Genomic DNA, 23,121 nt, shown 5'->3' with positions numbered 1-23,121 from the left:
ATTGATTGATTGATTGATTGATTGATTGATTGAGTGAGTGAGTGAGTGAGTGAGTGAGTGAGTGAGTGAGTGAGTGAGTGAGTGAGTGAGTGAGTGAGTGAGTGAGTGAGTGAGTGAGTGAGTGAGTGAGTGAGTGAGTGAGTGAGTGAGTGACAACAATGTTACACGGGAGAGAAACAGGATAGCCTATATTTGTAATCCGGACGACAGACGCCGAGAACTGCACAGATGCAGTCACTGTTATTCTCTGTCATCAAGGTCCTGTCAAGTTCAATAGAAGCATACACGCTAGCACTTTTCGAACCGCGATTGGGCGTCACATACTGGAACGATTACCGTTGATTTGTTTTCAAGGCGTTGTCGTAAGCCTGAAGAACATTCTCATGCATCGATGACGAAGACATATTCGCTAGTTAATGTAATAATCGACATATAAAAATACTAAGAGGGAGGACGGTAGATTGCGTTAGTGCAGGAAGGTACATATATGACACACGTAGACAGAAAAAATATGCATGGTGCAGCTATAAATGAAAAGGGAATTTTACGTTTAGATGAGGTTTTAATATTCGACAAAAAATAAATCGGAGATCGGCAGCCATTTGAGGAAACGACTGCCGTTCTTCATTAACGGAGATGGACACTAAGTTACTGGTACTTGTGGAAACGCCCGACTCCCTCACGTCCACTGACGTTCGTTTTCAGCGCACGACTCTCGCGTCTTTTGGCAGTCGGCTTCCCCGCCTAAGTCACAAACGGAAGAGTGACTTAGTGTAGTATTTACGCAGCTACAACGAAAGATGGCGTGAGTGTTCCGAAGCTTGCGCCATCTAACGGCGTGTATAAGTCTGAGCGCCAGAGGAACTTGCTCCCTACTTTTCGGCTGCGGTATTTCGGCACGCGCAGCCTGTCGGTGTGCTGCGAGGAAGGCTTGCCGTTCGGCTTCGAAGAGAGGCACTAGCATTAGCGTACTGCATTCATTGCATGTGTTGCGGCTGGCGGGTGTTGCGCAAAAGGAGCAATAAATGCTGTATCTTGTGTTTTCACTACAGTGTTTTGTCATTTACTGTGTAACGAAGAGCTCCCAATCCACCACATACCGAAACCCGAAGTCCGTTTGATTTGGTTGATCCACGCGATCTCGGAGCAAGATGGAGTGCTTGCGCCTGCTTTCAGCTCGAGCTATTTTTTTCTCACGTATTTACCTTCATTTTCAAAAGGTTTCGTGTTACCGAAAGGAGCACGTTCATTACATGATTTTGCACGAGCAAAGCAAGCACAATGCATTTAGCCATGGAAGAACACTCTAAAATAAAGCTAAATAAAGGAAAACCTGTTGCTAACACTTTGGCGAGTTACTGGCTCTTCAGTGATTTAAGTTGTACTGAAGCACGAAGATAATTTTCTTTAGTTCGTTTTCGTATATCAGCTGCCACGCGGCGTAATGTCGGCATGAAATCAGTCTAGCGAGCACATTTCTTTCACTCTTTCCTGCGTATTAATTTTCTTTAGTTATTCCGCAGAAAACATTCACTGAAATCTGCGCTCTAAGCGGAAACAGCCTGCGATATCGTCGTGCAAATTTACATTTTTCCTACACTATAGTACGAATGCTAAACTTCCCTTCCCATCGTACTTCGTTCAGAGAAAAGCTCTAAAGTAGACAGAAATATTCGGCCTCGGTCTCTTCTTTTGCAACACGAATGCATCACACAGAGATGAGGTTTCGAGCTTGTTGGTAGACGTTCAAGCTGAAGTTTCTTCGAACGAGGGCAGGAAGATTAGAACATTAAGGTAGAACGCTATGGCTTCATATTTGCTAAAATACTTTCTTTCATATTCTAGCCCTCCCGCTTTCATGGTTGCACCTCAGAAAGCTTCAGCATGGATGTCTCGAATATTTCGGGCTTTGCCGGTGATATACTCTATTGCATTGAAAGGGGACATGACACCAAATTTTCCAGTCGACTGGACTCCAGGTTTTGGGTTACCAGGATCATCTACACGTGTAGAAGTCGGCGCTACAAATCCATCATGACTCTCATTTCTGTCGGAAGCTGCCTTCTGTATTACGCATGTTCGTTTTCTGGCACCCACCAACAGTATGCTGCTCCAAAACACTTGAAGGTCTTAATGTTAATGTGTAAGCATTCTAGGGCTGATTCCCTCGGAAATCTGTCCGTCTCTCTGTAACATGTGACACGATACGCTCTATAGGTATACATGAGGTCCAATGCGGATATATACGAGAATGATGACTACGTCTGACTACTGATATTTGCGATTATGACTATATATAGTGAGCACTGATAAGGTATTAAGGGTAATTAAGGTTAATAAAAGAATAATAAGATTGATTACGATGACATTAATTAAGCCTAAATAAGACGCCATAAGACTAATGAAGAATAAGTAAGCATAATGGAGATTAATTATAGTTATTTAACCTGATGAAGACTAATTTTAATTTAACTAAGCCCTATCAGACTTAGAGGTAATTTAGAAGACTTAAGTCTAATTTCTATTGAGTAACAGGAAATTGATTCGTTCTAATGGGAACTGATTTAGAGTAAATGAGATTACCTAAGTAGAATAGTATTAATTCCGATTACATAACTTAAGTCCACTTAACATTAATATAGGCAATGACAAATAATTGATATTACGTTACTTAACCCTAATTCTGAAAAATTACAGTTACATTATATTTTATCAAATAAGGTTAATTCCGACTAATTAAGTTGTACCAATTAGGTAACTGCAACATGTGATTGCAACACTTGCAGCACATTGCGTCATTCTTGACATAGTGTGCGTAGCTTGCGGCCACTCAATTGATATCATTCATTACTTAAGTGCAAGATGAGCGCCTGAAAATAATGCTTACGCTTTATCTGACAAGTCATACGAGGAAGTTTCTGCAGTAATTTCCTCGGTTTTAATTTCGCGTCCAAACTGTGCACCCAATGACGCCAATATAACGTCACCGACTTAGCTACAGGTATTTTAAGGCACGTGGGTGACATCTTGTGGCAGCAAACCTATATATAACGTCCAGAAAACGTGTCAGGCTGACTTTTCGTTTAAATACTAATGCAACACAATCTTTATGTGCTGATCAACAATAAACGAATCTTGCGCAGATGTCGCAAGCAATAATGCCACTTAACAAAGATGAAAACGAACGAGACTTCCTTTTTTCGTCCGTGCATCGTCTAAAGTCAAGAGGAACTCAGCGGACGATCGGCGTACGTTATCCGGCACGACGATGCATAATGTATCACCGTTTCGCTGCGTGCCCTCAAGTATAAGCAGTTAGCTTTCGGCCGCATCCCATGGTTGCATAATTGCACGGTATCCACAGGATTGCTTATCCAGAGCCTCAAGCCCAGCTCGGTTTACACGTCGTTCCCTATGCACCCTTTCTTCTCGCGCCACCAACATGGCCGCCCCCGATGTACGTCCCTGTTTCACCTTCTCCATACTCCCACATCCCTGTTACATTGTGCGCACACGCGTAGCTGTGACAAAGTGAGGTGCGATATACGCAATGTACCCACGCCCACAGGGTATCAAGCGCCAGCGACGTGCTCTGCGCAAGTTTACGAAATTAATCTTGGCTTTGCAATATATGCTTGTGAACGGCTGCAATTTATTGGAAGCACGTGGCCTGGGGCTTTAGCGGGAAACTCCTTGTTCGAAAAGACATTTCCAAACAAGAACCCCCTGCGTCCTGTGCCGTGGGTACATGAAGAAGATGACTGATGCGGAAGATGCGGAAACTCTCTCGCGGCATTTCGAACCTATTGATAAGTTTCAAAAGGCGTTTGATAAATTTTGGATAATCTGTTTCTTATACATGACGCGTGCACTGTCTGTTACGCATGCGTGACGGTACTCTATTTAACACCTAAAACAAGATCTCTAAAATACCATTGCACATTTGACAAAGATAGGCTTATCTATCGAAATGTCGTCCAGTCTCTATGAGGCATTCATACTCAGTTTTACATCCTTCTTTCTTTTCTGTGTCTCTAATGAACGCCATTTCAGATTACATCGCTCGCGGTCATTCCTCGGCGTGTTAGCGAAGAAGTTAATTAGATTTAATATGATCCAGGAAACTAACTTCTAGTATTGGGCAAACGCGCATTGTGTCCAACAGTCACCGTTCAACATGAGCCGATTGTCACAAGCCCGGCGACGAGTGTCTGATGACATACGACGAGAGCGACTAGCACGCTCATTTGTAGAGCCGCTCTCAAAAGTGCAGCTATAGCCCGCGCCGTGGTGGTGTTGCGACGGGCAAAGCAGCTGCGCCGAGGTAAGCCTCAGCGCACTGCGTTAACCCTCACCCCCCCCCCCCGCCCCCACTTCTATTCCCCGCGAGAGATGCCGCGATGGCCTGCGTTCTGCCTACCGCTGCGCCCATGTCAGGATAAACGGCTGAGCCGTGCAATAATGAACAGGCGACTGGGCAGCAGTCTCCTGCGGACGGGCATCGAAGCAGAGCAAGAGGGGAGATGGGAAAGGAAACGCGGAAGGAAAAGGGGGAGGTTGTTCAAGCCACGTGGACCGGACTAGAACCTTTTATCCTCCCCGTGCTTCCCTGCTGCGCGCTCAGAGATCCGGCAGTCGCTCCGGAAGGTTGCACAACGCAACACGGCGAGCAGCTGTCAGTGAACACCTCCACCCGCGCTCAGCGCGCGCGGCTCCAGCCGCGCAGATAAAAGGCGGGCGCGAAAGGGAGAGGCGGGAGAGCTGGTTTCGATCTCGTCAGCGGAGGCGCCTAGTTGAGCTGGTCGACGGGACCGGCCAAGCTCGCAGCGAAGGCAAACCAGCCCTAACCCGAAAGGCTCAGGGCCGACTAAGCACGCCAGCCCGTGCGCGACTCGCGTGGCGTGGTCATTGTTCTTTCGAGCCGGGAACGCTCGCTTTGTCCCAGTTAAGCGTGCGCGCACAATGCGGCAGGAATGGGGAAGTAGGGAGAGGGAGAAACAGGGACGTACATCGGGAGCGGCCGTGTGTTGGTGGCGTGAAAAGAAAGAAGGCATAGAGAACGACGTCTAGCCCACGCTGGACTTGCGGCTTACCTTGGACGGCACCAACGCGCCGAAGCATTCCTGTGGATACCGTGCAATTGTGCAACCATGAGATGCGGCCGAAAGCTAACTACAAAAGCGGCGATATATTATGCATCATCGTGTTGGATAACGAACATCGATGGTCCACTAAGTTACTCTTGACTTTAGACGATGCACAGACGAAAAAAGAAAGAAGTCTCGTTAATTTTCATCTTCGTTAGTTGATTAGCCGAGCCGCAAGCGTTTAGCTGACTTCTCGCAGAGCAATGCTCGCGCACAAAAACGGCACCGTACAATGTTCGGAGAAAGCGGTGCGACATGCGCAATGTACCGTGCACATCGCCCTAATCTTAGACAGAGCATGTTGCCTTGATTTTCATACTGTACTTCACGCTTCGCACTTTTATTGTATTACGACATATCATCGCAGGTCAATCCCAATTTTCAGGGAACCTTTCGAGCGAAAGCCGGTTTCTAAATGGACGCTAAAACGAAATATTAGGTCAATGTGTATTATTAAATTACCATTCCAGAAACCTCGCAGCGCTTGTTTCGTGCCAAGAAAAGACTTTGTTTAAGAGAAAATTGCGTCTGAAGGGCCCCGCATACCTTTAGAGCAATTCAAATTACCCGTTCCCGAGAGGGAAGGGGTGACGTTGCATGCGCCATCATCGCACTTTACTGCCGTCGGTGAGTAAAACGGCGCCCGACAGTCGGCGCTAGTTTTCTTTTCTTCTTCTTTTTTTTTTTTACGATACGCAAGCGCGCAGCCACGGAGAAACCGTGACAAGGCAGAGCGTCGGATTTGCCGCTGCTGTTGCTCTTTGTCAAGAGGCGTGGACCGTTCGGGCATCCAATTCTCTGTTACTTGCAGTTCGTGCGAGTTTCGCGAGCCAGCAAAAGCAGTGCAGCACTACGCGATAACAAAATTACTGAAACGCGAAAGCGCGGGCTGTTCAGAGTCGAGCGAAGACGAAACCTTTCGACTGCCCGCGTCATTGCCAAGAGTAATGTCAATAATTTTTTTTCTTAAAATCTAATATAGAACTGGACAAGTATCATTTTATTCCGTCTTATAATGCAAATGCAATGCTCTTTTTATTACTAGTGGTTGAGTACTAGTACTAGATATATAATGAGGAGTTCCTACGTCATCGGGCTAGTACTTCAATCTCCGGGTGAGTCGCAAATCGAGTCCTGCATTTACCTAAATTTCTCTATTACTAAAGCTTTGTTCGCGATAATATTGACGCCTTAAAAGTTCTTGAGCATTAATCGACCACTTTAGCCTAATATTTGCGTTTAGTGTCCCTCTAAATATGGATTAGTCCCAATTGTATGTTTTGGAGTCTCAATCAGGCTGCTGTTACAAATGCAGGTGAACCTTCTTCAATTTGTTTATGGCGGCATTTTGAGCCAATCAGAGGCTGCTGTAAGCCTCTCTGGTTGACTTAAAATGCCGCAATTACTCACTTCTACAACATGGCGGAATTTTACAATGTTCAGGATAGTAACCCTGCAAACAAAACAACGCATTTAAATGGTCTCGAAATCAGTGGCGTTTGAATTTTTAAGCGCTGTTCATTTTCTTTTAACCACAGTGGATGTTGTTTCACTGATCTTGAGTTACTATAAGGTCACAATTTTGTAGAGACGCCTTCCGCTGCGCACAAATTTCACTTTACACTCTGTGGACAGTGTAAACCGTACACAGTGTAAACTGAAATTTATTTATGTACAAGTATTAGATATGCGAGATTTTTCGCACGACCGCACGCGTGCGGTGCTGCTTGCGGCGCTGTGTGGCTCGAGCATAAATCTACCTATCCACCGTTCACTAAAGGGGCTGAACTCTAGATAAGCGGACGGAACGTAACTCTGACTCAAGAATGGCGAAGCTCTGATGCCTGGCGATGGAATAGCGTCGGAAAAGGCATCGCTACAAAATTGAGGCCCAGCTTACTGCATGACTGCCCTTTTGTATACTTTCCTCGACGAACGCGCGAGAATATTTGTTTCGCACGTTCCTGGTTTAATTATTTGTTTCGCGTTGAATAATTATGTTCTTATGCAACACTTCGTGTCTCAGATCTGCCTATTTTCTAGGTTTATTCCACCGCTAAGAGAAAACGAATAACATGGCTAGTTTGGGACGAGCTCTCTCTACTACATGCGCCTAATTACTTTAGTCGATCACTGGTGCGAAGCATGTCCGTCAAGTGTCCTTTAATGTTAGTGCATGACGGCAATGTTTCCCGAACACGAAGGTATGTTGGCGCGGAAGTAAATCAGCCGGAAATTTATTATACATAATTTCGATGCGATGACAGTGACCACGGACAGACGAGGTGCCCTTTCAAACATCCCGCCATAAAAGGAGGGAGAAAAAGAATAACTACTTACGGCAATAAAATAAATGCACAGCCCATATAATACTAAAATATCATGTAGTGATTATAATATCTTGCTAAGTTATTTTAAATACAATATTTTTATACCTTGTACACACTTGAGCAGTGCTTGAGCGGAGTAGTCAGGACCAACGTTGGTCAGGACCGCCAGGTAAAAGTGTTGGCCGCATCACCATCTCCATCACCATCGTCAGAGAAAATGGCGACTTCCAGCGATATGCTGCCTCCATCGGAGGTAACGGCCGGCGGCTACGATCAGGATAGGAAGCCGCGGCTCCAAGTGAGACATTGATCAATACCTCATGAGATATAAACGTCAGTGCAGTAAAACAGTCGTGCGGCTCATTCGTGGCCCGTTAAATTTCTGCAGTCGTGATTATCGGGGCAAGTCGCCTCTAATTATCATTTTCCTGCACGGACTGCGGGACATTAGTGCAGCAGAGTAGGGGTGATGGCTCTCATATTATCCAATGTGGCCCAAGTAGTTGCTCTCTTCAAGGGGACCAAGTGTTACAAAAATTGCGTCATACAGAAACTTGCAGCATAAGCGAGGTCATTGCCCTGCTGACCGAGTCCTTGCGAAAACAATCCTGTTTGTTTATAAAAGCATTGTCAATCTGAACGCACTGCCTACTAACGAATTTGATGCTCTCCTTCACGACCTTCACTGTACCTTCACATCGGTTTCTTGTCTTGTTGCGTCTGTGTTGATATGATCCGTTTCACGACAGCAGCAGCTGACCAGTCTTGGCGCGTACTCCGTTTTTTGCCCTCCAGCTGTTTGTATAAGAGTTTAGGTTAAAAGACGTTCTCTATCAGTTAGTTCTTTTATATTATTCTCAGTAAAGTTGAAATACTTTTACAAAATCCGCTTAATTAAATCACGGAAGCAGATGTAGGCGTGGTCAGCTGTCGCAAATACCGAGCTTGTTGTTTTTCGCTTCTAGCGCCTGGTGATGCTTCATCAAAACATGCCGAGATATGGCTGAAGTGGGAGCGTCAACTTACTGTAAACCAAGTCGCTCCAAAACCTTACAACTGTCAAGAGTGCTGCTTTAGCACTGAATTAACGGTTTCTTATTAGTACGTCATCCGGTGGAGTGAATGTACAAACATCTATACATCAGATGAAACTGCTAATCAACGCTGGTGCATTCAGAAGCCAAAGAAGTGTGCGAACCACGAACTTCATCTATCAATGGCAGCTGAACCGTGGATTTCCTAAAAAAAATTGCTCATTAGTGGTCATGCAGCGGTGCCAGCCCTTTTCGGGTATATCGGTTAACTTCAGTAAAATGTGCTTGTCTTGGATTGGAAACTGTGAGAAACTTGAGGTCGACGCTTGCGCTTGTTATTTGCTGGATTTGGCAATGTGCAGAGCTACTCCAGCAGGGCTATGCCATATATTGAATGCTTACGTTATTGGCTCATAACTTGAAACGCTACTTGCACGAAGGACATGGTGTTACCGCTGAGGGCTTTTACGTGGACCAGCGGCACTAACACCAAATGTAATCCTCTGGGGTTCCCTTCTTTCAGGGACTTGACCTATCAATTTCACAACGGCAGAGGCAAAAGTGCAGTTGCAGCAGTTTCTTATTGGTTGATTCAAATGTCATTAGTTTTTTTTTTTATAATCCTTTCATATCATGACCTTCGTGTTTCTTTAATGAAGTTCCGTTTGTGAGGTCGTGAGAGCAGCAGCACAACACGGGTAAATACATGAATAGCTGCATCATCTACACTGCATTCTGGCCTGAATAACCCCTTAGCTGCTGCTGCTACTCTACAGCAGGGTGCTGTTGGCTGCATACAACTGTACAGAGCCAATGGATGGCATTCACGTTATTATTCTTTTGCCATCTGTGACCCATTTTATGTTGAGTTGCCTTGCTGAGGGGTTTGTTCTACTTCTTTCTATTCCTCCTCCTCCTCTACCTCTATCGTTTGGTCTCCACTTCCTTAATTTTGTAGCTATCAGAGAATTCGCGGGCACTAGTTGGAATCTGTTGGCGCAGGACAGGGGTGATTGGAGATCGCAGGGAGAGGCCTTCGTCCTGCAGTGGACATAAAACAGGCTGATGATGACGATATATATATATATATATATATATATCGTCATATCGTCATTGTCATGAAAACCATGGATGCCCAGTTGGTGGAGCGTGACGCCGGAGGAGGGTCATTAGTTCAATGCCAATATCAAGGAGCGCGGACAGATGGCCGATGCCTTCCACATGGACTCCAAGTGGCAGAAGTGGAGGCATCTGGTAGTGAATGCAGGCTGATGGCTGCTCAAGTATGTCAACACCAGTCCCACAAAGGCACCCGCAGGTGAACTGACTGCGTCGCTCGTGGCATGTTTGTTGTTCTACATGGGTGCTTGTGGTCCTCTGAAGCTGGGTTGCTTTGCAGACAAAATCATGCAGAGTTGCTCCAGGAGACTGAGGATTCGAGCATGTCATCTACAATGTAGTGTTGAGCAGCCAGAACATTCCAGGTCATGTTGCATCACTAGAGGAGCTTCAACTTCTCAATTATGTAGGCAGCAACATCTTCACTGTGCATTTGGCAACAAGATCACATTTGCATGAACTGCTCACCATAAGCGGAGGATAGCTGTCTGAAAGTAACAACAAAAGCTGCACTCCATCCTTCCCATGACTGCTATGTGTAACCGTTGTAGCTGTTCCACGTCTTAGGAGCATCACAATGTTGCCACTTCACAACAGACCTTTTCACATTCTCTAGGCAAGCGTGAAGGTTGCCAAGTGGTCAGCAATTCTTACCCATAATTCAGGGTCATCTTGGAAGCCGTGAATCTTGGGAAGTGCACCTTCATTTGATGCTGGTAGTAGATGATGTGTGACAGCAGAGGGGGTAGAGTTGGCGATGGTACGTGGCTGTTGCAACAGTGCCAAAATATCACATGCAACCCCCGAAAGAAGACCTGGTATGCAAGCAGCTCCCATAGGCCCAAGCAAGGGCCTCCCATAGGCCCAAGGCACTCGGAGCTGTGGATAATATGGTCAAGGACGGGTACCCACCGGCATTACACAAAGCAATGATCACAGCAATGGGATTCAGGAGGACATCATCACTCCAGGGAATGTAATTCGAGGCCAGGTGCCTCAAATTTTGAGGTCCATTGGCTACACCATTGTAAAGGAAGAGGCAGTCGGCCATCCTTCTGAGTGTCTCGCCTTTTAATCCACTTCCTCTTCCTCCACCTCTCGCGGCTTGCTCGCCCTGTCTCTTTGACAATATATATAACATTATGTATAAGAATGCAGAGAGTTCATCCTGAGCCTGTGCTCTGTTACCAGCTACTCTGCACTGGGGAAGGGGAATGAATAATATTTGTTGGGGGGCTAGTTGGTGCATGTTTCCAGAAGTAGCGCCGAAAAAGACAACACATAGCAAGCGAGACGGGACAGGTGCGAGACAGGTGCGAGCGGACAGGTGCCTGTCCCGTCTCGCTTGCTATGTGTTGTCTTTTTCGGTGCTGCAACCCTCTTCTGGAAAGGGGAATGAAGCAGGGATGAAGAGAGCTGATGACGAGAATACTGGTGCAATAAATTCTGATCATAACACGGTAGCATGCTTAAAATGTTGAGTCCAGTTCTCTGTAGTGAAAATATTGAATCATGGCTCATACTCTTAGTGTAGCGTATCTTGGATTTGGCTAAGGACTGAAAATAAAAGTCCTCTGTAAACGCCCTGGCTTTTATGGTTGCCAGGCTAGAGGCTCAAGTGAGTCACTTCTGCAGTCAAGGCTGCGGCCGCTCCTGCATGTATACTGGGCAGATGCAAAATTTGTGTGCTGGTGTCCCTGGCACATGGCAGCGGCCATAATCTAGGCTGTTCTCATGGCCATTGAAATGCTGTGTTAACGCCACCCCAAATTGTATTCTTTGCACCAAACTCGTTCCAGGCACCACTCCTTACATTGTCAAAAATGTACGTTCTGTGAAAACAGCTTGAAAATAACAGAGATGTCAAAATTTCAGTGAAAGACGGCAAACTTTAATTTCAAGCATACAAGTGCACAAATGTGCATATAGAGCCAAACAATGTAATCTTCCTTACCTCGGTAAGGAAGCCTTCATTGCAGCAAGGCCACCTTGTGTCACTCTGAAAGCTTCCTTACTGAGGGGCCCTCAGGGGTTTCCTTGATGCTTCCTCGGCATAAGGTAGCGCCAAAGCTACCTTCATGCTTCCTTACACTGCTTCTGGCCCTGAACGAGCACTTCACCTCACTGCTTAGCCACGTGACATTTGCTTGCACTGTCGCCCACCTGCGGAGAAGTGTGAGCACGGCACGTCTTGCCAGGCTTGTTCGTTTCAGTTGCAAGTTTGCCATGAGTGGCGTTCCCAGGCGTTGCTAGGCATTGCACGACGCCAGTGTGCCAGCGTTGCTGTAGCACATCAAGTTTTGCGCCATAATGTGGTACTCTTCTACGTTTAGTAAACAGAACTAGAAGAAAGCATGCACATGTCTCTATATTAGCACTTCAATTTAAAATTATGCGATGATACAACATCTTTTTATGGAATAATGGAGTTCGCATAAAGCTTTTAAGAAATCCTCTCGAACCCAAGCATGCGGCAACCGTTCCTTACGTGAGGGCGGGCAAAGGTAACTTTCAGAGTACGCTTGCTTCCTCCATCGGTCCTTCACTGTAGGGAGGCCTCGCGTAAGGTTAGGAAGCGGTCTAAGGAAAGGAACGTTTCATTGTTTGGGCTATAATGCTGCACTGACTGCTATTTTACTTGTAGAGGCAGTACGGTGGCAGTTGCAATCCTTTGTTTTTTGGTAGTCATCATGCTAGCAATGAGGAAAAATGTTTATTATGCATTACCTATGCAGCTAAGCTGTTTAGGAAAATTGCAAAAGTCGCACAGTTGTCTCTGCTGTTGTGCAAGCTGTTGTTGATGGTTTCAAATGTGTTACATTCTTCCAACTGACAAGAGGGCCTATAAACAAGCCCTACATCTTCCCATTTCCACCTCTAATGAGAGACTGGACACCTTAGGCATTCATAACACCACAGACGAGCTTATTGAAGCTCAGAGTATTAGCCAATACAAATTACTCACCAATTCCACCATGGGTAGACACATTCTAGGTGCCCTACGCGTAACCTACACCACCCAATTCAGACCAAAAGTACCCGTCCCTCCAAACATATGCACTCAGCTAGTTATCCCGCCCATGCCTCACAACATCTGCCCTGAACACAATCGGGAGTGACGTGCAAATAGAGCTGGATGACTACAGAAGCACTACTACGACCAAGCCGCAGACTTAGCCTACGTGAGCACAGCGGAATACCCCAACCAGAACATCATGGTGGTCAGCGTGGTTGCAGGCTCGCAGTACCGCCTCGCCGTGACACCATCAATACTCACCACTCAACACGAAGAAAGAGAAGAAATGGCCATTGCTTTGGCCTGTGCCTCTAGCAACGCACACTGCATCATCAGCGATTCTGTAATGGCCATTCGCAACTACATAAGAGGACTGATAGCACCCCAAGCACAGAAGGTACTCTCTGGAACACCTCCCTCGAGGCAACGCCCTGTCCAGATTATCTGGGCCCCTGGTCACTCAGGTCTGGCTGGAAATAAAGCCGCCCATGATGCCGCCCAAGCTCTCGCACACTGGGCGCATCATCCTTCTCCTGCGTCTTCCGATCCTGACGAGCCTTCTGTTCTGCATCACAGTCATGCACGGGACTGAATGGTCACATTCAGGGAAATCTTCCTCCGCTACCGCAGAGAATGTTTATGCTACACCCCAACACACAAAACACTAAATAAATCTCCATCCACCACTTGGCAACTACTCCAGACGCAAACTTTCCTAAACTCCGTGCTATACAAACGCATTTACACCGATGCATAATCCCCACTCTGCAAAGCGTGCGAGGTGCACGCTGAACTTGATCGCATTATCTGGGCATGCCCCAAAGCCTCACCTACCAAAACCCACCGCACTAACACTACACGCATCATAACTATGGCCAAGCAGTGGGAGACTTCGCTGCTCAGCTTGGACCCAAAAGAGCAGCTCTGGGCCATCTGGATGGCCAAAGACGCTGCCAGAAAGCAAGGACTGGCCGGCGGCTGAGGAATGGGGGTACTGGGGGTTAGTCTCCCAACCCCCACCACCCCTGAACCTCATCAAGGACACAATAAAGTTTTATCTCTCTTAAAATGGAAAAGGCAGCACTCAAAATGATAAAGGGTGTTATACAGAGGTTGAGAAACTATCGAAATGCTGCCAATTTGTGCATCTCTTACATGTGTAAAAATAACTAAACGTAAAATTTACACTGTTGTGGGCACACAACTGTGTTACATACTTGTCTGAAGTAGTTGAATGGTGTACTTTAGTGTACATTTGTGCCATCTGTCAGGTACTGTGGGTTGACAGTTTGCTTTTGAGCAATTGCTTCCTGATTTGCAGGCCACCACTGTCGCATTGTTCCCTGTGCAGGAAAGCTGGCTAATTTAATTAGCGACAAGTCATGTGATGTGGTAAAGCAGTCCAAGCGCCAGCTTGGCAGCTGCTGAGGCTCGCCTGGCATAGGGTGAAGTGGTTGATAAAACGATGCCATGATAACTTGGTAGCAGAGCAAGAAGCAGCAGCAGTGAGCTCATTTTGCAGAACATGTTCAGAACAAATGGTCTCAAGCCAGGACATAGGGCACATGAAAATGTAATTATAAATTGTGGGGTTCAACATACCAAAAATGTATAGTAGGTTATGAGGGACAGCGTGATGAAGAGCTCCAAGATAGTTTTGACTATCTGGAGTTTAATGTGAACCCAAAACATGATACACGGGCCCATCAGAATAAGGCCGCTATGGCCGAGATCAAACCCATGACCTTGTGCTGAGCAATGCAATCCAATAGCCATTGAGCCATCATGGCAGGCCTATTCGATACGTGGCACACACTGTTCAGAACACCACTGTGTGCTCTAGACTGGGCACCCAGAAAGGTGAAGTTATCTCCTCTAATGTCTTGCAAGTTCTCTTAGGACAACTGTGTTCCTTTTGCATGTACACTGTGTCCATTGTACACACCCATCAATTTGTACTACATGAAGACCTCTAAATACTATGGCATGTGGACTTATGCTTACAAAAAGGCTGCATAATCTTTACATAGCCACCTGATAGCACAATAAATCCAACTTCATTTGACTTGGTGCTATGGCTCACCGGCCGTTGCATTCTCCGACTGCACATGAGGTCATGCATTCCAATTCCTGTCTGCAGCAGCTACATTCTAGTGAGACTGAAAAACAGAAGCCTTCCTGTGCTTATACTTGTATGCATAATAAAAATTGTCAGTGGTGAAACTGAATATAGAGCCTACCTATAGAGCTACCTATAGAGCTCCTACCTTGGCATCTCTCATGTTCTCTGTGCTGCTTCGGGCTGTTAAGCCCCGTCAATCGGTCAATCAACTAAACCGACTTGATGGATGCTCCTGTATCATTTGAGCATAATCATACAGCATATCTGTTCTTCTATTTAAGGGCCATGCTTTATCGCCAGAAGAAGTAAGGGCCTTTCAAGAATGCAGCAGTGAAAGCTTCAAGTACCGCGGTGAGTTTTTCAATGTCATCTGCTGAATGTATCAAAAGTTAAGCCCTTACTGCATGAATTATTTTCTTGTGAAAAAATTACTCAAGCCATTTTTTGTTTAGGCCATATATACCTAAACCAACCTCACTTGCATAAATAAGTGCTTGATTACAATTTAATGAGCCGAAATTGTTATCTATCATATATTATCCATGATGTAGTTGTGGGTATATATTTTGTGACCATGCTAAAATACAAATTTGAATTGCAGAAAACATTAGAACCACTTAAAAAACTTGACACATTGCTTTAAGAAGTGGTGTGTATTCCTCACAGCTCCAGCAAGTATAAGTTTCATTAATATTTGGTGATGTCATCCTTGACCGACTAACTGATAGGTTCAATATCTAGGCCAGATCATTTATAGACTTTAGTTTTATGTTAATTCTTGCTTTGCATAGTCTTTAGGAGCTTGTTGCAAGCTGATAAAGAAACCTTCTTCCTCTTTTTTGTGAGAGATCTTTGTTGCTGCTGCTGTTGTTAGCTCTTGGAACATGGTAGGCCTGATCTATCTGCATTGTAAACACTGCTGTTGTGTTCATTTTCTGACCTATTGTACAGAAATAGTGGTGCTAAGGAAGAGTATAGTCTGTACAAACATTAAACTTGGCCTCCAAATTTGTTCTTTTGGAAGGAAACAAATATCTGCTGTCCTCCACAAAATACCTTCATAATTGTAAAAGTAGTTAATGCTTGCCTCAGAGTACCACTCATATTTCTTGATCAAAACATCGCAGTTGGCCAATAAGCAGTAAATAAATGCCCTGATATTTTTGCACTGATTTAGAGTGCATAAATTGTGAAAATAACCTGTTTATTTATTAATGTTTTGCTCATTGCATGAGGAGCTGCGAACATACATTTTTTAATGGAAAAATAACTCCAAATTTTTTTACAGTGCTAAAGTTCTATTTATTGCTGGAGCAGATGTAGATTCTGGCTGAATATGTAGGATTTTCTTTTTTTTTTGAGTCTGTTATTCTACAAGAAGGTATTCTATGCATTTCATATATGATAAACGACGTGATAAGGAATTAACTGCAGGAACAAATTATTCTGTGTGGTTTATCAATTCGCAGCATTGCAACATAATCGTATCCTTAATGATTCTGTGGTGTGCTATTATAATCTAGGTATTGTACTGTTGAGATAAAAGTCCAGAAAATACTGGAGCTGTGGCCAATGTGCATTGCTGCACTTTATGACGGGGATCTGCCTGTGTAGGAGACCTGTACACTGCAAACATGTTTGCTTTATCTGTCAACGTGCGCATTCGTGCAGTTCAACCACATGCTCACAAGAAAGGTGGCGAAAGAGCAAGGTGCTGGCTGTAGCAACCACTGTGCACACATCACTTAATGCCATCAAGGAATGATGGAGGCATGCTTCTGCATCATGATTTTAATGCGATTAGCATTGTTAGGGTACTTCACACTTTCCAGGGGCTGGCTGGCTGTCTATCTATCTATTTATCTGACCGTTTTCCCACCAACCTGGGTTGCTGGTAGTCCACGCTCGAATAGCTAGTGCATGGGGCTGCTGCGCTGGGGGAACAGTTTGGAACCAACTGTCAAACCAACTTGAGCCACTAGGAATGTGGCACTGTGCACCCATGTTCCACTCTTCAACGAACCTCTCTGACGCCAACATGGGTGACTGGGGATGGGGAACTGGGTATCTACTGCTTTTCTTTGAATCTCTTTTATGCTTACACCAAGTCTGCTGCTCTTCAGCGAAGCTGTATGATACCAACTTGGGTCACTGTGTGTGCTGCTCTTCAACGAATGTGTTTGATGCCAGCTTTGGTAACTAGCCAATTGCCACTGGGAATGTGCTGCTCTGTAATAACAGAAAAGGATCCTTTTAATTTCTCCTGTGCTCGTCGGAATCTAACCTGCACTGAGTGCCGACTTTACAGCGGCGCCAATAGAGAGTGCAGCGTGTGCAGTGGATATCAGCATGCGGTAGCAGCAGTGCAGTGGGGAAGAGGAGCCTGGCTGCAATTAGAGTAATTTATTTTGTGATGGCGATGTCAGCCAGCCTAATGTACCATTAGAAAACATTTTAAATTTCTCCTGTGCTGGGCAGAATCGAACCCACCTCACACGGGTTTCCCAAGGACAGCAGCCTCGCGCTTTAGCAGGCTGTGCCGCACTTCAAGAACCTCTTGCATGTGCCACTGAATGTGCGGCCAGGGAGGGAACAATTCTCATTGTTTGCACGCACCGGCGTGCAATGTATCTCGTCTCAGACGCCATGCGTGGACTTCTCAGTAGCACCGCTAGATGGTGCGGCATGTCTAAAGAAAAGTGCAAGAGAGAGGTGGCCTGGTGGCTGCATGATGCATTTCTCAGAACATGTACCAGTGCGTCATGCATTTGAAAGACCACGTGCAGGCTTTGTGGCGGCACTACTAGATGGCATAGCGTGTTTATAGGGAAGTCCGAGAGAAAAGTCTCGTTGCAATACACACCTTATGCATAAGGCATTTCAACAATGGGAGTACTTTGTGTTGCTATATTGTTTCAATGCTAAGCACATTACTGTTGACATTACATTGTCATTCTTCTGCCTCATCGGCCTTTTCTATCTTCAGAGCATGCTTATGGACACTTGATATTAGGAATTAGCATCACAAGTTACTGCCTTATCATCGAAATACCATACTTGTATGTGATGAACCATCATTTGTACACATGTGCCTATTAAACTGTGCAAACAAGCGCACTGGCAGGTAAAAATGACATGTGTGCACAGTACATATGTTTCAAATTCAAACGTCATTGTTAGAGAGTACAAAAGTGCACTTAGCCATCACTCCCATGATTTCCACAATTTTGCATTCGACAGTACATCTCACAGTCCACTTTACTGCTAAAGAAGTAAACAAAATATCTAAAAAACTTCAGCTAAAATCTGTTTCGTGCATTGGCTGTTCCTAGGAAGATGAGGGTACCAGCTGCTGCTTTCTTTTTAAATATAATTTTACTTTCTCTTAGTATTTCAATAATTCACCTAAAGTTTCTTTATTACAGTGATTACATTTCAGAACATGAATAATAATTATATACTACAGTAGGGGGCCCCGAAGTGATAAGCTCCTTAACTAGCTTTATTTTGCAACCCTTGGTAGGACAAGTAGACTGTTGCTTTTGCTTACAAGGTACATGTTCGTCATGTTGTTTTGGCTTGTCAACTGTAACAACCTCTTGACTATGGGACATCACCTGTATATGTTCCTATCAACATGTTGAGCTTAAGGGGAAAAAGCCTAGGCTTGTGTCAGTGTCTCTTGTATGCAGTTTCGTGTGTGTGTGTATTCACATCTGCAGGCATGTGTGTGTTGGCTTACTTCCCACGTGTTTCATCTTGCAGCCTTGCCACTAGGACTGGCTGCTGCTTTTGGAGTCCAGTATGCCACCAAAGTTGGTAAGGAGGCTGATATAGCCCTATTTTATTTAGATTGGTCAGAACACATGAAATACTGGTAAATTTACTGCAAACAGTAGTTGTGAATTGAGGAACAGGCCGCTTGTGTTCTTTTATTTTCTTCATTGTTCATGGTTTGGTTCGGGCATGACACAAGCTCTCCTAAGAAAAGTATGTTCAAGTATGTATACCTGGAATTGAACCAACGACATTGCAATTTCAAGCCCTGCGTTCTAACCACTATGCCAAGAGCACATTGCACATGTAAACAGATAAGACCTTTATTGGGTGACAGCAAATGTTGACAGTTTTTCGTCAGGCTCATCTTGTGCACCACGCTTGAGTTGCTCAAAGGAAAGCACCTGCAAAATTCATGCCCATGCACTGTAGTGTGGCCTTACTTTTGTTCCACCAGTGGTTGCCTTGGTGTGCATTCAGTCTGCCATATTTGCTGGTTTGTGAAGCAAATCCACAAGCACCAAAAAAAAATTCATCGCCACACGCATTTGCTACTGCATGCAAGCTGCATGTTTTTTCACTAGTATAGAGAAGTTTCTAGCTTTGTCCAGGAGTTTTTCTCTGCCTTTCCGTAAATAAATCTCTCTCTTAGTCCAGGAGTTCTCAGGAGTTTTTCCAAGTGGCAGTATAGTTAACTGAAAGCTCTACAGTTTTTCACACACTCCTGTGGGAATCTCTGCATGTATCGAAGAGCTGGAGGCTCATAACTGCTGTTTTCAGTCATTCAGCTTTAGGAATGAGAGCTAAGGCATGTGGTTTTGCTGTAATCTCTCATATTCAACCCACACTTCTCTCCTTTTTTTTTTTTTAATCTTGACAGGGAATTAGCCTTTTGTGATTCAAGTCTATGGCCATCTACTGACTTATGTGCTGCGTTACAACTCCTTTGCAGAATGTGAAAACACTGATGACCCACTGTGGAAACATTTATTCACTATACTTCATCGCACTTTGCTGTTAGCACTAACTTATCCTTCTGTATTGCACGCATTTGTTTGGGTACTCTCGGGTGGAGCTTCATTTATTTATTTATTTATTTATTTATTTATTTATTTATTTATTTATTTATTTATTTATTTATTTATTTATCCATTTCCTGTGGCAGATTTTGAGCATGTGTCCAGCTTGACACGCAGACAGTTCCATTTTAAAGCAATTTCTCTATATCTATAATTCAAACACATGCTTCTCTTCCAGAACAAAGAGATGAGAAAGACCATGTGTAAGCCTAATGAAGAGTTGCCTATTATTTTGAAGTTCTCGTCTTTTCTGCAGAATAGTTTTGGCTCGACAGGTGCTCTCTGTTTGCCATTGGAACACACAGTCGGTGCAACCAATGTGCCTCGATTGTTGTCACAATTGTCCCTTGTCACGAAATTTCTCAATTACCATGGGGAATTTCCACAATTTTGGAGCAGTTTCTTGGAGTTACCAAGCCCTTTCTGCTGCATACTCAGTGACAATGCCTTTGACTCGGTGCATATCCTGTTGCAGTGGCTTGTTTTGTTCTGTGTGCATTCATGTACACTAATCCTGCAGGGACCGTTTTGTTGTCTGCAGTGCACGCTGCATAATTACATAAATCACCATGTTGGAATCGGATTAAACAGAATAAGTTTATAGGCTTGCTGTATTTATACCTGATATCCCGATTCTTTTTACTTTTTCAATACATTCTTTAAAATAATGTCGGAGCTAGTACCAGTGTGAACAGATAGATTGAGGCAAAGAAGCCAGGTAGCCCTCCTGAAACAAGCCTAACTAAGCACCGCCCAAAACAAATGGAATATTTTCATTCTAAGATAGAGGTTAAAATCTTGCTCATTAGTGATAAATGCGTTTGCAAATTGCATCTTCACTCAAGGAGGTTGAATTCTCTAATAATGTGAAGCACAAACTTAAAAACTAGTTTTCATTGTTGGGTACCATTTTACTTTTATGCCAAACATTATTTAGTATTAATTATCAGTTTTCTTGTTGCTGTCCTGGTTTCAAATGAAGGTTATTGTTTAAAATGAATACTCCAGTTTAGGTAACCTGGATATCAGACCTGGCAAAAAAACTTGGGAATGTGAGAATATAAAATGAGATTATAATTTCTTAAATTAAGAAAGCTTGACTACCAACTAGGCTCAAGAAACCACAAGTAAGTGAAAGTCTTTACAGTCAGCTTGGTGAGAGCAACAAGTGTAAGTCTGTTCATAATAAGTGATATTCTGCTTTTATTGGTTAACATATTAAACATTGATGACTACTTTTCATTCTGAACAACTCAAATTTTTTTGGCACTCGATCAAGTCAGAAGAGGCTGTGTCTACAAGGTACAGGGACTGAAGAGGGTGTCAACCTCTTTGACTGCATGGTTCAACAGGAGTTTCTTGCACATGCTTGCTGCATAGCAGCATTCATGTGATATTGCTTGCATATTATACAAGGATAGCTACAGTACAGATGTATATAAGGTTATGCGTAATGAGGTTATACGTATACGGTTATATGTATAAGGTAATAAGGTTATGCAGATACAAGCATCATGATGCATTGACTATTATTTGTGTTTAAACACGCATGTAAGATAGTGAGAGAAGCTACACATAGTTTGAGCTTTACTTTACATCGAAGCAGTCACAGTTATCTCGCAAAATAAAACGAACTGGAGTAAACTAAATACAATGCAGAATATTCATTACATTGAACTAAATTGTACAATAACTGCTTTCTTTATTTTGATGAATGGAGGAATATTCATTTGTGAGACAAGCCTAACCTTGATGTTTGATCCATTTTTGGCTGCAACAGGCAAAGTAAACAGAATTGTGACTATTTTTGTTGGTCTTGGTGTGTCGAAAAATTACTTCTTCCACATTTGGGAAAGTCAGTGGCAGGTCAAGAATGTAGCAAGAAAAACCTCTCAAAGGAAAGACTCGTCACGTGCAACTGCACATCGCCTTGTCTTACCTACTTTCAATCTGTGTCCCCATTTCAATCATTGCTATAGCTCTGCTGTGGTGTGGTGGCATAAACCACCTCATAAATGGCGGGAGGAGTGTAGTGTGGTTGGTACTGAGATTCAAAGAAAACGTGCTTCTTGTTCAAAAAAAAAGATTAACTTGGCCTTCCTGACGGCACTTTGTTGGATGCTGGGAGCACCTTGCTGTTCATGCAAGACAGCAGAGAGGTCATTTGTGAGGTTAGGGCACACTAAGCCCTCCCCTATGAATCCCTAGTAATACTCTGCATGCATTTATGCAGTCTGCTGTCTTCTCAGCCTCCACACCTACCAATCTTGGCTGCTTATGTGCAAGGTGCATTACTGCAGCATGTTCGTTATCCCTGAAGTTGATAAACCGCTAGGTTACCTCTGCCTGTGCAATCTGTAAGAAAGCTATATTATGTGATTGCAGAGGGACAGAAAGCAGGTGTAGCGCACTTTTAGGAAGGAGCCCCTCCTACGTTTTCGACTTGTCACTGACTCTGGTTAAAGGCCCTTTTCAGGGTCCAAAATTAACTGCCCTTTTGTTTTCTGTTTTCCTTACGTACTATTGCTCTCCTTGTTGCAGGTTACCTCACACCGCATCCCGTGTATGGCCCCTACTTAAAGATGATTGGTATGAATGATGTCTAGATATCTATATTGCTTAGCAAAAATAGACACAAGGGAACCTCACTAATGGCACCAGCATGAGCACAAGAACGAAAAGCATCAGCACAAATAAAGCCTTGAGAAACAGTGTATGTGGGGGAGGACAGATTGGAAGCACTTGGTCATGTAAGACTCGTTGTTCTAAGAGTGCTAATGCAAGGTTGCTGTGGTGCTGCCAACTGGAGTTCAAATTTGACAAGTCATAACGATTGGAGCATGCTATGAAATTATGGTGTTTTCATACTTCATCTGGAAGCGCCAGGAAAACATGACTCCTTTTTTTAACTACCATGTCTGCTGGCCAAAATTTTATTGTGGGTGTGACCGAAAATGGCACACAGCAAATGGGGGTCATCTGCAGAAAGGTCTCCAGATTGACAGCTGTCAGTTAGACTTCTTTCACAAAGGAACCAATTTGCCTTTGCTTTATGTTTTCATCGAAAGCCAGCCGGTGACTGTGGTATAACATGGGGCAGGCACTTCGTTGTGCTCTCAAATTGGCAGACAACGACGAGTGGTCATGTGACTTGGCCTCTGAGATGTGGAAAATGTGCGTGATATCAGAGGTCGTGCCATGAACAATCACGTCCCTTTGTCTTCTGCATGGCACAATGTACTATTCAGTTTGCCTACCAGCAGGAGAAGACACCAAAAAGGTGTCATGCATGGTGTGGGTGTTTAGCAATTGGCTCAGTAACATTTGAGTGAATTAGTCACACCCATGTTGCAGGAGCAACTGTGTGGGCTTCAGCAAAGAATGTAGACACAGTTTCATTGAAGAATGTAACTAGTTGATGTGTGAGAACTTGTTTAATGGCCACTGTGTACTTCTGGGCCTTGGCATTAGTGAGGCACCTATGTTGTTGTAAGCCT

General features: G+C 44.2%; 1 protein-coding gene across 2 annotated transcripts in view; it reads left to right on the top strand.

Annotated features, from left to right (window-relative positions):
• The first annotated feature begins 7,616 nt into the window (after positions 1–7,616).
• The window catches only part of asrij (OCIA domain-containing protein asrij), a 30,220-nt gene continuing 14,715 nt past the window's right edge, over positions 7,617–23,121 (top strand). The window contains exons 1-4 of one of the 2 annotated variants that reach the window (XM_065426937.1): positions 7,617–7,775; positions 15,050–15,119; positions 18,534–18,587; positions 22,166–22,213. In XM_065426937.1, coding sequence (XP_065283009.1) covers positions 7,695–7,775; positions 15,050–15,119; positions 18,534–18,587; positions 22,166–22,213 — 253 coding nt within the window. In that variant the 5' untranslated portion in view covers positions 7,617–7,694. The remainder of the gene's footprint in view (positions 7,776–15,049; positions 15,120–18,533; positions 18,588–22,165; positions 22,214–23,121) is intronic. The other variant, XM_065426938.2, reaches the window with a different exon arrangement.

This window comes from Dermacentor albipictus, chromosome 3 (genome assembly GCF_038994185.2).
Source record: "Dermacentor albipictus isolate Rhodes 1998 colony chromosome 3, USDA_Dalb.pri_finalv2, whole genome shotgun sequence".
NCBI lineage: Eukaryota > Metazoa > Arthropoda > Arachnida > Ixodida > Ixodidae > Dermacentor > Dermacentor albipictus.
Note: the sequence above shows the minus strand (reverse complement) of the source record. Positions and strands in the feature narration are given on the sequence as shown.